Source organism: Alligator mississippiensis, chromosome 14 (assembly GCF_030867095.1).
Source record: "Alligator mississippiensis isolate rAllMis1 chromosome 14, rAllMis1, whole genome shotgun sequence".
Taxonomy (NCBI): Eukaryota; Metazoa; Chordata; order Crocodylia; family Alligatoridae; genus Alligator; species Alligator mississippiensis.
The window spans coordinates 27,504,315-27,514,943 of NC_081837.1; the positions used below are offsets into that span (position 1 = coordinate 27,504,315).

Here is a 10,629-nt window from a genome sequence, read left to right on the forward strand (position 1 = left end):
TTTGGCCATGGAGTAAAATTCCTTCCTGACCCCAAATATGGCAATTGATCTGATCTTAAGTGAAGAACAAGACCCTCTAGCCAGGAACCTCCAGCTTCAGTCCCAGCAGAAGCATTGGTACACCCCAGTCAAAATCCCAACGCACAATGCCTCTGAGGAAATCTTAAAAACATCCTGACACACAGCAGCCAGTAGGGGTGGCCAGCAAAGCCCAGAAGCATGGCAAATACCCATAGAACGGGTGGGCAATTATTTTGGGCAGAGGGCCGCTTACCAACTTTTGGCAAGCCATCAACAGCCGCATGACAGGCAGCCAGGGGCAGATAAATACTAAATTTTCCAAATTTTTCAGGGGCCCTGTGGGCCAGATAGAATGGCCTGGTGGGCTGCATTTTGCCTGCTTCTGCCATAGAAGAACATGGGCATAGCTATGCTTAGACCATCCCTGACTGGTGACTGCCCAACCTCTTCTTGAACACCTGCAGTGAAGTTTGCAACTTCCTAGAACAAGTCTCTTCGGTTGCCTCATTATTCTAACCATGAAGAAGTTTTTTCCAGATATCTAAACTTACTTTGTTGCAAAGTCAAGCCATTGGTCTGCGTCCTCTGCAGCAAGAGAGAAAAGGTGTTTTCCTTCTTCCTTAAGGCAGCCCTTCAGGAGTTTGAAGACTGCTATCATGTCCCCTCTTAAGAGGCCTTTTCTATAAGCTGAATATGCCTAGTGCTTTCAGCCTTTCATATGACTTGCTTTCCAAGCCCTTTATCATTCTTGTTGCTTGCCTCTGGGCCCTCAAACTTTTCCATATCCTTTTAAAAATGAGGAGCCCAGAACTGCACACAACATTCTAGATGAGGCCTAACCAACCAGTGCTAAGTAGAGGCACTATTGCCTTCTGTGTCTTGTATGTAATGCTTCTATTGATGCATCCCAAAATCTCATTTGTCTTTTGAGTGGCCGTGTCACTGCAGACTCATTTTGAGTCTGTAATCTATCAAGATGCCCAGGTCTCTGCTGCTAGGGCTACCATCTGGCCTGGTGTCACGATATTTTTGATTATTCTTCATGCAGTGTTAGCACCTTGCACTGGACTTCTTGTTAGCTTCAATCTGTTGAGATTCTTCTGAAATGCACTCCCATCCTCCAGCATCTTCACAATCCTTCCTAGTCTCCTGTGGTCCACAAATTTGCTCAAGAAGCTTCCTATGCCACCATCCAAATCATTAATATAAATGCATTGAAAAGTGACAGGCCCCCTCTGGGACTCCACTTGAAACCTGGCGTTCTGACATGGAGCTGTTAAAAATTACCCTTTGCTTGTGGCTATTGAGCCAGTTATCTATCTACCTTAGTACAGGAGATCAGTACTACAGTAGTTTGATCTAGCCCACATCTCTAATTTATGAGGTCATGCAGGCCTTGTTAGAAACCTTGCTAAAGTCCAAATACATGATATCTAAAGCATTCCCTTCATCCTAGTTACTTTGTCAAAAAAGGAGATCAAGTCTGTTTGACACCATTTATTTGTAAATCCATGCTGCCTACTTGTGCTCAGCCTTCCCCACTTCAGGTGCTTGCAAATGGCCTTCCCTAGGATATGCTTCAGTAACTTCCTGGGCATTGAGATGAGCCTAACCAGGTTGCAGTTCCCCAGGTCCTTTTTTGAAAAAAAGAGGCACTACATTGGTCTTTTTCCGGCCCTCCTATGCCTGGCTCATAATATTGCTGATCTGAAAGCTGTGGTTGTAGTAGACCAATATTTCACCTTGGTATCTGAAGGCAGGACAAAAAGGATGTGCCCAGCGTGGGATGGATAAGGGAACTGTAATTACCTGTCCCATCCTACTTTGGTTGCTAATCTGCCTCCTGAGAATGCAGCACAATCAACCACAGCACCACAATCTGCTTGCAAATCTGGTCAGAGAAATGAAAGACCTGTTCCTGCAACCAAGTGCACCTTCAATACCTGCTGGGCAGAAATCCAATCCATGTTGTATGGAGCTGCCGAAGGAAGGAGTGACCAAAGAGTCCAGCCAATTGACTGTTCATGCTTATATGAATAGAACAAAGCCAGCTTGTGAGCATTTCAGGAAGACAAAGCAGAGCATGCAACATGCATTTGGGCTGCAAGTCATACGAAAAACAAGGTTGTTAGTACTTTGATTCTCCCCCATCTTGTTTAGTGGTTCCCATCTCTTTCTTCCTACCTGTCTTCCGTGAAGTGATATAAGTTCTGTAACAGAGCCAGAAGGCTCCTGTTATTTGAGGAGGACAAAAGCAGCAGGAGGAGATGATTACAAAGGAAATAGTGGGGAAAACAGGCTAGGAGGGCATATTGCAGAATGCAGAGGTGGGGATGGTGCCTTGCAATAGCTCCGCAGGGTTGAGTCTGGCAGGGGAGATGAGATATTCCTGCAGTATCTAGGCAGCAGCAGCAAGCTACCAGGAGGTAAAGCCAGCAAGCCTAGTCAGAACAGCTGGGGAGGTCACATGACCAGAAAGGGGCAGGGCCTGGGAGATCTAAGCTGCAGTACAGCTGGGAAGCTGAGATTCAAGGCCAAAGGCCCACCAGTAGAGAAAGCGACAGAGATGCACAGGGTTAAGGGCCCAGCACCTGAGAGAGGCAAACCCATGGTCAGGGACCCAACAGTCCTCTAAGGGCAGAGAAAGGGGTAGAGAGCCTATAGCTGAAAGGGGCAGGATTTGGGGGCCAGGATGCATCCTGCCAGAGTAAGGGGTAGTAGCCCATGAAGGACAGAGATATGAGCCCAAAAGCCCATATTACTATACAAGGGCTGGAGCCTGAGAAGTCAGATCTAGTGCCCCAGGTTTAGGCTAAGAAGGCCAACTAGAGCAGTGGGACAGAAGCCAGGAAGGTCAAGGCCCCAACAAGGGAGTGGAGGCCTAAGGTAGCAGGGTGGTTTAGGCTATGTGCTCTTTTAAACAATGATTGACCTGAGGGGAGGTTTGGAGGCAATGATTAGCCATGAGGCAACAGGCATCCTAGGGGGGGACATATGGACTAATTGAGTGTAAAGACTGAAGCAAGTCCAACAGGATTTGAAGAGATCTGCAGGCAGGTGGCCAGCATGAAGTTTGCTCTAGGGCCCTAAGGCAGCTTCCCTTTCCTAAGAACATCTAGGCATGGCAGGTGAGAATAGAGGTAGGGGACCTAGAGCCAGAGCAGAACAGGAACAGGGAGTGAGCATCAGGGGTGCCATGGCTGCTCTTGAAGCACCTATCCCCTGACAAGTTTATGTTTCTGTTAAAGAACATATTGTTGACTCACACCTGAATAAACAGCACCAGACAGAGCGGACTTCAGTACCTTGCCACACTGTCTGGAGGTGGAGACTACTTACTTCAGCAGTATACTTGGAGTTGGGAAGTTCCTGAACACAGCTGGAGAGTGCAGAACATCTACCTACAGGAAATCTGTCACCTTTGAAGAGGTGCTACATGAGTATCCAAATGCTAGACCAGTTTTTTTTGTGGGTTTGTTTTTGTTTGTTTTTTTAATATATGCACACAGATACAATAGCCTTCACAGCAGTGCCTTCATCTAGCCCATGGCCTTTTTTTGTAAAAGCACAAACATGGAAGTGCTGACAGTCCTAGGGTTACCATATGTCTGCGTTTTCCCAGACATGTCCTCTTTTTTGGACCCCGTGCTGCGTCAGGGTGGGTTTTTAAAAAAAGAGAGAGCAAATGTCTGGGTTTTCTGTTGTCTCAGACTGGCTGCTTTGGGCTCGGAGCAGCAGGCAAGGTGATTGGTTGTCAGGCATCACGTGCTTCCCGTGCAGGCTCAGGCAAGCGAGAGAGAGAGTAAGCAGCAGCACTGGGGGGAGCAGGGGTCTGCAGATCAGGAGTACAGGGTACCAGCAGGGCTGGGGGACAGGGTAGGGGACTGCAGGTCGAGAGGTGCAACAGCAGGGGGGCAGGGGCTGCAGGATGGGTGACTGTGGGTTGGGTGTGTAGGGCACTGACAGCACCAAAGGGTACTGCTGTTTGGAACTGACTGACACAGGTGGGGCTGGGGGAGGTATGTGACTTGTCAGTGAAGGGCAACAGAATGGGCAGGGGCAGGGCACCGCTGCCCCCACCCTCCACCCTGTGACAGAGGTGCCCTTTTTTGGACCTGGAAATATGGTAACCCTAGTCCCTACTCCTGGGGTTGGACAAATGAGAGAACCTAGAATCTCCATAGGAATGGACCCTCTTCTTTCAGCTGCACAGGAGGCCACGTCATTTTTCAAATTAAGTGAATACACACTGGAGTCCCTGGCACCACTGCAACTATGGGAGCCTGCCAGACTTGGTGAGACAACAGTTGGACTTGGCCCTCTAAGCCTTCACGGACCCCAGTTGCATTACTGGTGCAGGAGTGGGGAAAACGAAGTCTTTACAGTGCAGAGATAGGCAGTACTGAAGAGTTCAACTAGGGTTTCTGAGCTAGTGGCAGGCAGGGTTCCCCCTTTCACAGCTGTTTTCTTCTGGGAGCTGGATTTCTTCCACAAAGGCCTCTTAGGCAAAAGCAACAGGGTTGTCAAAAAGCTGATGAAAATGAAGGGCTGTGTGGAGCACTGAAGTGCATACACCTTAAGTAACCCCAGCCACAAGCATCATGCTGCTTCCCCCAAGCTAGCAGTAGCACTGCCAAACTTTCCATTCCACATGAGCCCACTAGAATTCTCAGTCCAGCACCCAAGGGCCAGGCATTTCTGTCAAGCCAGCACCCAATTTATACCACCAGTACAATTGCAGAAAGGAAGCCATCACTTTAGGCAAGAAGCTATTACAGGGTACTGCAAGAAACTTCTGGCAACAAGAGAGGCCAGTGTAAGGAAGGGAAGAAAGATCCTTCATACCACCCACCAGACCAAAGAACAGCACCAGAAACTAGTTGCTGATAAAGGTAGAAAAGACAATGAAATAAGCATAATTTGGCCTTGTTACTACATGGCTGAGCAGGACACCAGCCTACTAGGCAGAATCAACTTTTTGCCCCAGTCAGGCATGGATCCCATCAGGAAAGGGATGCCCTCTGAACCCAGAGGCTACATCTACACCACAGATGCTGAGTCGGGGGTGGGGTAAGAGAAACTCAGAGACAGCATCTGAAACAAGCTCAAATTTTACTGGCATTGAAGCAGGCTAGACAAAAGGCCCAGGCCAGGTGCAGTGTTGGGGCTTTAGCTCCTACCAGCAGCCGGTCTACCCAGCAGGTCACAACCGTAGGCAATGCTGGCAGAGTGCCCTAGCACACCCTGTCCTGTAGTTACATAGGGGGGAGCAGCGTGCCCAACATGGAGAGGCTCCAGCCATGCTGCTGAGCAGACCTGCCAGCCGGCCAGGCTGACGCAGCTTAAGAGTTCTTGGGAGAAGCCTCATTTCACACGCTGTCGCTTTGCCCGTCTCCTTTTCTTGCGGGCAGCACGGGGGACAGTTTCCTCGCTAACCTTAGCCGTCTTAGTTGCTGGTGCAGCAGCCGCTGCCGGTGCTGATACCGCTGTCGATGCTGCCGCCGGTGCCGGTGCTGATGCCGATGCTGTTGCCGATGCCTCTGCCTCCACAGGAAGGATGCTTCAAGCAATACACAGGACAAAAAAAAAAAATCAACCCCCACAAGGCAAGACAAGAATGTTTCACAGCATAAGTATCCAGCTGTTGTCTGGGCAGCTGTCCCAATCCTGCCTCCCATGGTGGCCTTCATGGTCCAGCCTCCCTTTTTATCCACTACAAAGGAACTTTACTAGCTTGGGGTTCCCAATACCCATGGCACCTCATTACCTGTTCCCTCCCCACCTCCCAAATACTGTGGTCTAATTCTCTCACTGTCCCCCACACAGGCCCTTCAACTTTGCAGTTCTGACTTTCTGCCTTCTGTTCAAATTCAATTTTTTTCTTAAAGCCCCACATCTCCTGCCTTATGCTGTGCTGTGGAACAAGTAGCAAGGATCTTGTTTGAGGCTCATTTCCCTGCACTGCTGTCAGAAGAAAAATCATGTGCAATTTGTATAGCCACCCAGCACCCTGCATGGTGGAGCTCTCACTACAGAGCAAACCCATGTTGACAGACAGAAGTGCTGGATGATTCAAGCTGAGTATATGGGGCAAGGCCCATCCCCCTCTCTCTGAGCTCTCACCTGGATGAGGCAATGTCATCACCCTCTGGCTTCCTCTCCAGCACAGCGATGAAGAAACCATTTGTCAATGTTTCTTCCGGGGAAGCTCGGAGGCAGCACTCAGACCCCAGGAAGGTGGCAAGGCCTCGCTGGGGCCAAGAGGGCAGCACATTCACCAATCTATGGGAGAGGGACAGGCAGGGATGCCACAGTCAAAACAAAGCTTGCTGTCCCAGTCCAGAGCTGCTTAGTCCAAGAACAACTGCTGTACCGCAACAGATGCTGAACAGGCAGCTGGGGCAAGTCACTTGCAGCAGGAGGCAGAAGCCTGCTTAGCACTGTAGCAGGAACCCCCAACCCACAGCCCAGGAGTTTCAAGCTGTGCTTGTTCTAGTGGGTTACCACTACGATCCCACTCCTACAGAGAAGTGGATGGCACGTACACCTCCATTGTGACCAGCTGCAGGGATGCCTGCCTGAGAATTTCACTTTTATCCAACAAAGGACAACAAGGCAGACCACCAACTTCCCTTGTAGCACATTTGCCTCAATCACCCTTCCCCCGCCCTTTTCAGCCCTGCAGCCTGCTGGCACCTGAAGGCTGCTCCGTATTCCTGAAGCACATCCCGCACTACGTCCTCATTCTCCTCTCGATGCACAGAGCATGTTGAATACACCAGGCGCTGCACACCAGGGAACCGCAGCGCTCGGGTCAGGACCTTGCGCTGGAATCCAGCTAGTGCCTGCAGTCTCTCCAGGCTGGGGGGGCCCTCTGGGCCTGGCAGCCGGTTCACCATTCCTAAGGTGCAAGAGGTGGGAAGGTGTATCAGACAGGCAAGGCAATCTGGGTTCCAACCCAGGAAAAGGGACATGGATCAGCCACGGGTCTGAGAACCCTCCCCAAGGCAGGAGTGGGCAGCCATGGTCTCCCCAGACAGGGGCCAGGAGGCAGTTTGGTGACCAGTGGCTCAGATGGGCACTGGTTTAACAACTCCCCACTTTCTCACTAAATGGTTCTGGTCCAGCTCCAAGAGGGCAGCCACCCCCAGCCCTTTACCTGAGCCAGTGCATGAGGGATCCAGCAGAATGTATTTCACTTCACGGTATTTGGGGTCATAAGGGTCAACTGTCAGGAAGTCTTGATTGGCCAGCTCATAGCAGGTTGCCCCAGCCCGCACCAGCATGGTACTCATGGTGGTCAAGCGCATGATGTCCAGGTCGAAGGCAAAGATCTGTCTGAATTGGATCCCAAGTTCCAAAGAGCAGTGTAAAGCAGACCAGCCCCAGCATGGGCACCAGGCACCATAGAGACTGTTCAGCCTATTTCCCCACTACAGTAGGGTACCCCCTTTATGCCACCGTCCTCAAGTGCACGGGAACACACCACAGGGCTGCATCCTTGCAGGTCAGTTTCAGAGCAGCTGTTATTAATGGCTGACAAAGTGACTTGGAATACTTTTCAATTCCCTTCCAGGTCCCTCTCCAGCTGCCATTGTCCCAGCCTTTTAAGACCTGCTCTTCATCCTCCTCAATTTGACCAAGGCAGTTGTAGCTCTCAGACAAATATAGTTGGCAAGACAAGCTGAAAAGGCCTCCATATTCATACATCCCTCCTTGATTGCTTGCCCTTTCCTTCTTGCAGAGACTTGCTTTTAACTCCTTTTCTCCTACCCTGTAGCGAGGACATTCTAGTCACAGCTTCAGCACCTCCCACTGAGGAAACTACCCTTCAAACTGCAAGCATCTTCCTCCCCATCTCTCACTTAGGCTTCCCTCCTTAATAGCTTTGCCCTGCAGCTCACACTCACCCCTTGTTCTTCAGGATGGCAGCTAGATGGCTGGTCTTGTTTCCAGGGGCAGCACAGGCATCAATCACATGGGAGCCCAAGGAGGGATTCAAGAGGAAAGCAGGGAGGCAGCTGGCCTGAAAGGAAGGCTAACAGTCACAGCCTAGTACAAACTCCCCCACAATACAATGGCTCAGTCTCTCCAGACCACTTTCCACAGCCAGTCCTTGTAGCCCCCATGAGGCTAGAATCCTCCCTGTGCTGCAGAACGGTGTTCCAGAATGTGAGCATGACTTCTTAGTCCCCATGATCAAGCAGCACAAATAGTGTAAACTGCTTCCATTCTTCACAGGGAGCCTGGATGTCAATGACAGATGATGCCCTTAATTCTTTCCTTGCTCTTTAAAAAAAACTTATCCAATTCACATCCCTATTCCTCCACTCCAGGTAGGCTCATGTCTCCCCAGGTACCAACAGCTACAACCACCCGCCATCTAGTAGCCAAAGCCTTCTTTCAGGTTGTGGTTTTGTGTGTTATGGGTACAAAATATTAAAAACTAGAACTGAGAAGAAAGCACAAGCTTTTGACATCAAAAGCTGCTTCACATTTTTATATTTAAAATATCCCACCCCCCTTTTTTTCTAGATTTATCTGAATCTCTTGGATCAGGAAGCTGGAGAAATTAGATCCTGATAGCAACAGAGCACGAGCAGTAGCTTAAATACAGCCTTCATCCTTCTCTCACAGGCTTTGCCTACACACTCCATCAGCTGTCATCAAGCAGCAGGAGAACCCTTTATCATGTCCCCCTCCATTCCACACAAAGTAGTCCCTGATATTTCCCACCCCACTATGGTGTCTTTTTTTGCCCAATACTGCACTGACCTTATCTTGCAGTACAATGTGTCCTGCCATGTAAAGATAGTTCTTGTGGAAATCTAACTGTGGATGGAAGATCAGCAGATCTGGCAGATGAAGATCCAACAAGAATTGCTTCTCTGAGAGGGAACACAGGTCCTTCATGCTGTCCCAAGATCATGAGTGTGCGAGGAGAGAAAAAGAATGATACAGTGGAAGACACACACTGCTTCATACGCTCCCATGCTCAAGATACATCACAAGCTAGCGAGAAAATCCCTTTCTTTTGATCCTAACCCTAACCCATGCCCTAACTTTACTTTGGGGACCAGTCAGCATGCAAGTGGATAGGATGAAATGTATAGTGTATGATCATGGAGTTTCCAACCCACCCGCTGCCATTACTGGGGTGGATACAGTCTAGTGACGCTCACTCTCATACAAAGCCCTGCCACCTTAGGCGAAGACTCCAGAAAAAGCCAATGCTGGACAGCTCACATCTCTGCGCTATGTGCAAAGCTTCCCACATCCCACCTGCAGGCTGAGCATCTGTCACAGCTTGCCTGAGGAGGACAACTAAGACCAGAAAGCAGATGCCAGCTCAGTGCAGGAACCGTTTACCTGGTTGCTTTGCCCAGATAGGCATAGCCCTGGCGTTTGAAGTAGTCAATCACCTCCTCCACAGTAGTTTTCAGGGTGTTCACGCGGACATAACGCGGCACTTGAGGGGCTGGGAAAACAAAGTCAGATTATAGAGGCATATGCCAGACCCCCGCATCACCTGACGAAGGAGAATATCACAACTGGCTCCAAGAATCAGACAAGAGAGATGGGCAAGGTGTGGGCACGCACCCAGCCCAGTCTAGGCCATCATTCACAGAGAGCCAGGTAAGCAGAAGCCCAGCTCTCACGGATCCAGCATCCAGAACGAACCGTAAAAATCACCGCCCTATTTGTGACCCTTCTACCTATTAAGACAACAGCACAAGCACTGACCATCCCTGGAGACGCAGGGTTTTAAATGAGCCACAGGCTGCTGCAAGCCACACAGCACACAGGAATCGCCCCTATCCAGGCTCAGCACAGGGCCCTCACTCACACCCATCCCTGGGGCCGTCTCACGGATGTGGAGGGGAGCGTTCCTCCATCTCCTCCGTACCTTGCCACATGCCTGGGCTCACCCCCGGGACCGGCACCAGCAGATCCTCATTGCGGTTCACCTTCTTCCAAACCTTAAGACGGGCCAGCTCAGCCTGCAGCCGGGCCCGATGCTTCAGCATCAACACTTTCAGGCGGCCTCCGCATTTCAGGCCTTTGCCGAAGAGCAGGTCGTACACCAGCACCTACGGGGGAAAGGAGCGGAGGGGGTCGGGTCGGGCCCTGCCCTGCGCCTCCGCGCTCTGCCCGACACACCCCACGCAGCACGGCGCTACCTTGGCCAGGTGGGGGGACAGCTTCTTCTCGGCCTTGAGCAGGGCGGCGCTGGCCAGGATGGAGTCCAGCACGGCCGAGTAGCGCAGCGTCTCGGACACCAGCGCGTACAGCTGCTTCACGTTCTGCGGGGACGCGGGGCCGTGAGGCGGGGCCCGCCCGCCCGCCCAGCCGGGCACCAAGGCCCGCCCCGCCCCGCCCCGCGCGGCACCCCGGCTACCTGGAAGCGGCTGGTGTACACCAGGGTCTTGAGGGAGCCCTCCCGGCGCTGCAGCCCAGCCAGGACAGACGCGGCCGCGCTGTAGAGCGCCATGGCCCCGCTCCGCTCCGCACCCGCCCCGCGCCGCACCCGCTCCGCCGCGGCCCACCCCCGGCCGTAGCTGCCTCACTGGCGGCGGCGACGTAAAACACGACGGCGGCACGACACCC

At 51.5% G+C, this 10,629-nt stretch overlaps 1 protein-coding gene across 1 annotated transcript; it reads right to left on the reverse strand.

Annotated features, from left to right (window-relative positions):
- Positions 1–5,116: 5,116 nt before the first annotated feature.
- NSUN5 (NOP2/Sun RNA methyltransferase 5) lies at positions 5,117–10,564 on the reverse strand. The gene is made up of 10 exons (XM_006270227.4): positions 10,421–10,564; positions 10,203–10,325; positions 9,929–10,112; positions 9,391–9,499; positions 8,797–8,935; positions 7,932–8,047; positions 7,181–7,359; positions 6,718–6,922; positions 6,145–6,303; positions 5,117–5,581 (listed from the first exon to the last, which is right to left on the reverse strand). Exons 1-10 carry the CDS (start codon positions 10,511–10,513, stop codon positions 5,386–5,388), a joined length of 1,503 nt encoding a protein of 500 aa, XP_006270289.1. The 5' UTR covers positions 10,514–10,564; the 3' UTR covers positions 5,117–5,385.
- Positions 10,565–10,629: the final 65 nt, after the last annotated feature.

Bases quoted from the DNA above. Each gene is read 5' to 3' on its own strand.
- NSUN5 (XM_006270227.4), bottom strand. From the start codon at position 10,513: ATGGCGCTCTACAGCGCGGCCGCGTCTGTCCTGGCTGGGCTGCAGCGC. The intron at 8,048-8,796 runs GTCAGTGCAGTA...CCTTCCTTTCAG, and splicing joins ACATTGTACTGCAAGATAAG to GCCAGCTGCCTCCCTGCTTT. The intron at 5,582-6,144 runs GTGAGAGCTCAG...TATTGCTTGAAG, and splicing joins GATGACATTGCCTCATCCAG to CATCCTTCCTGTGGAGGCAG.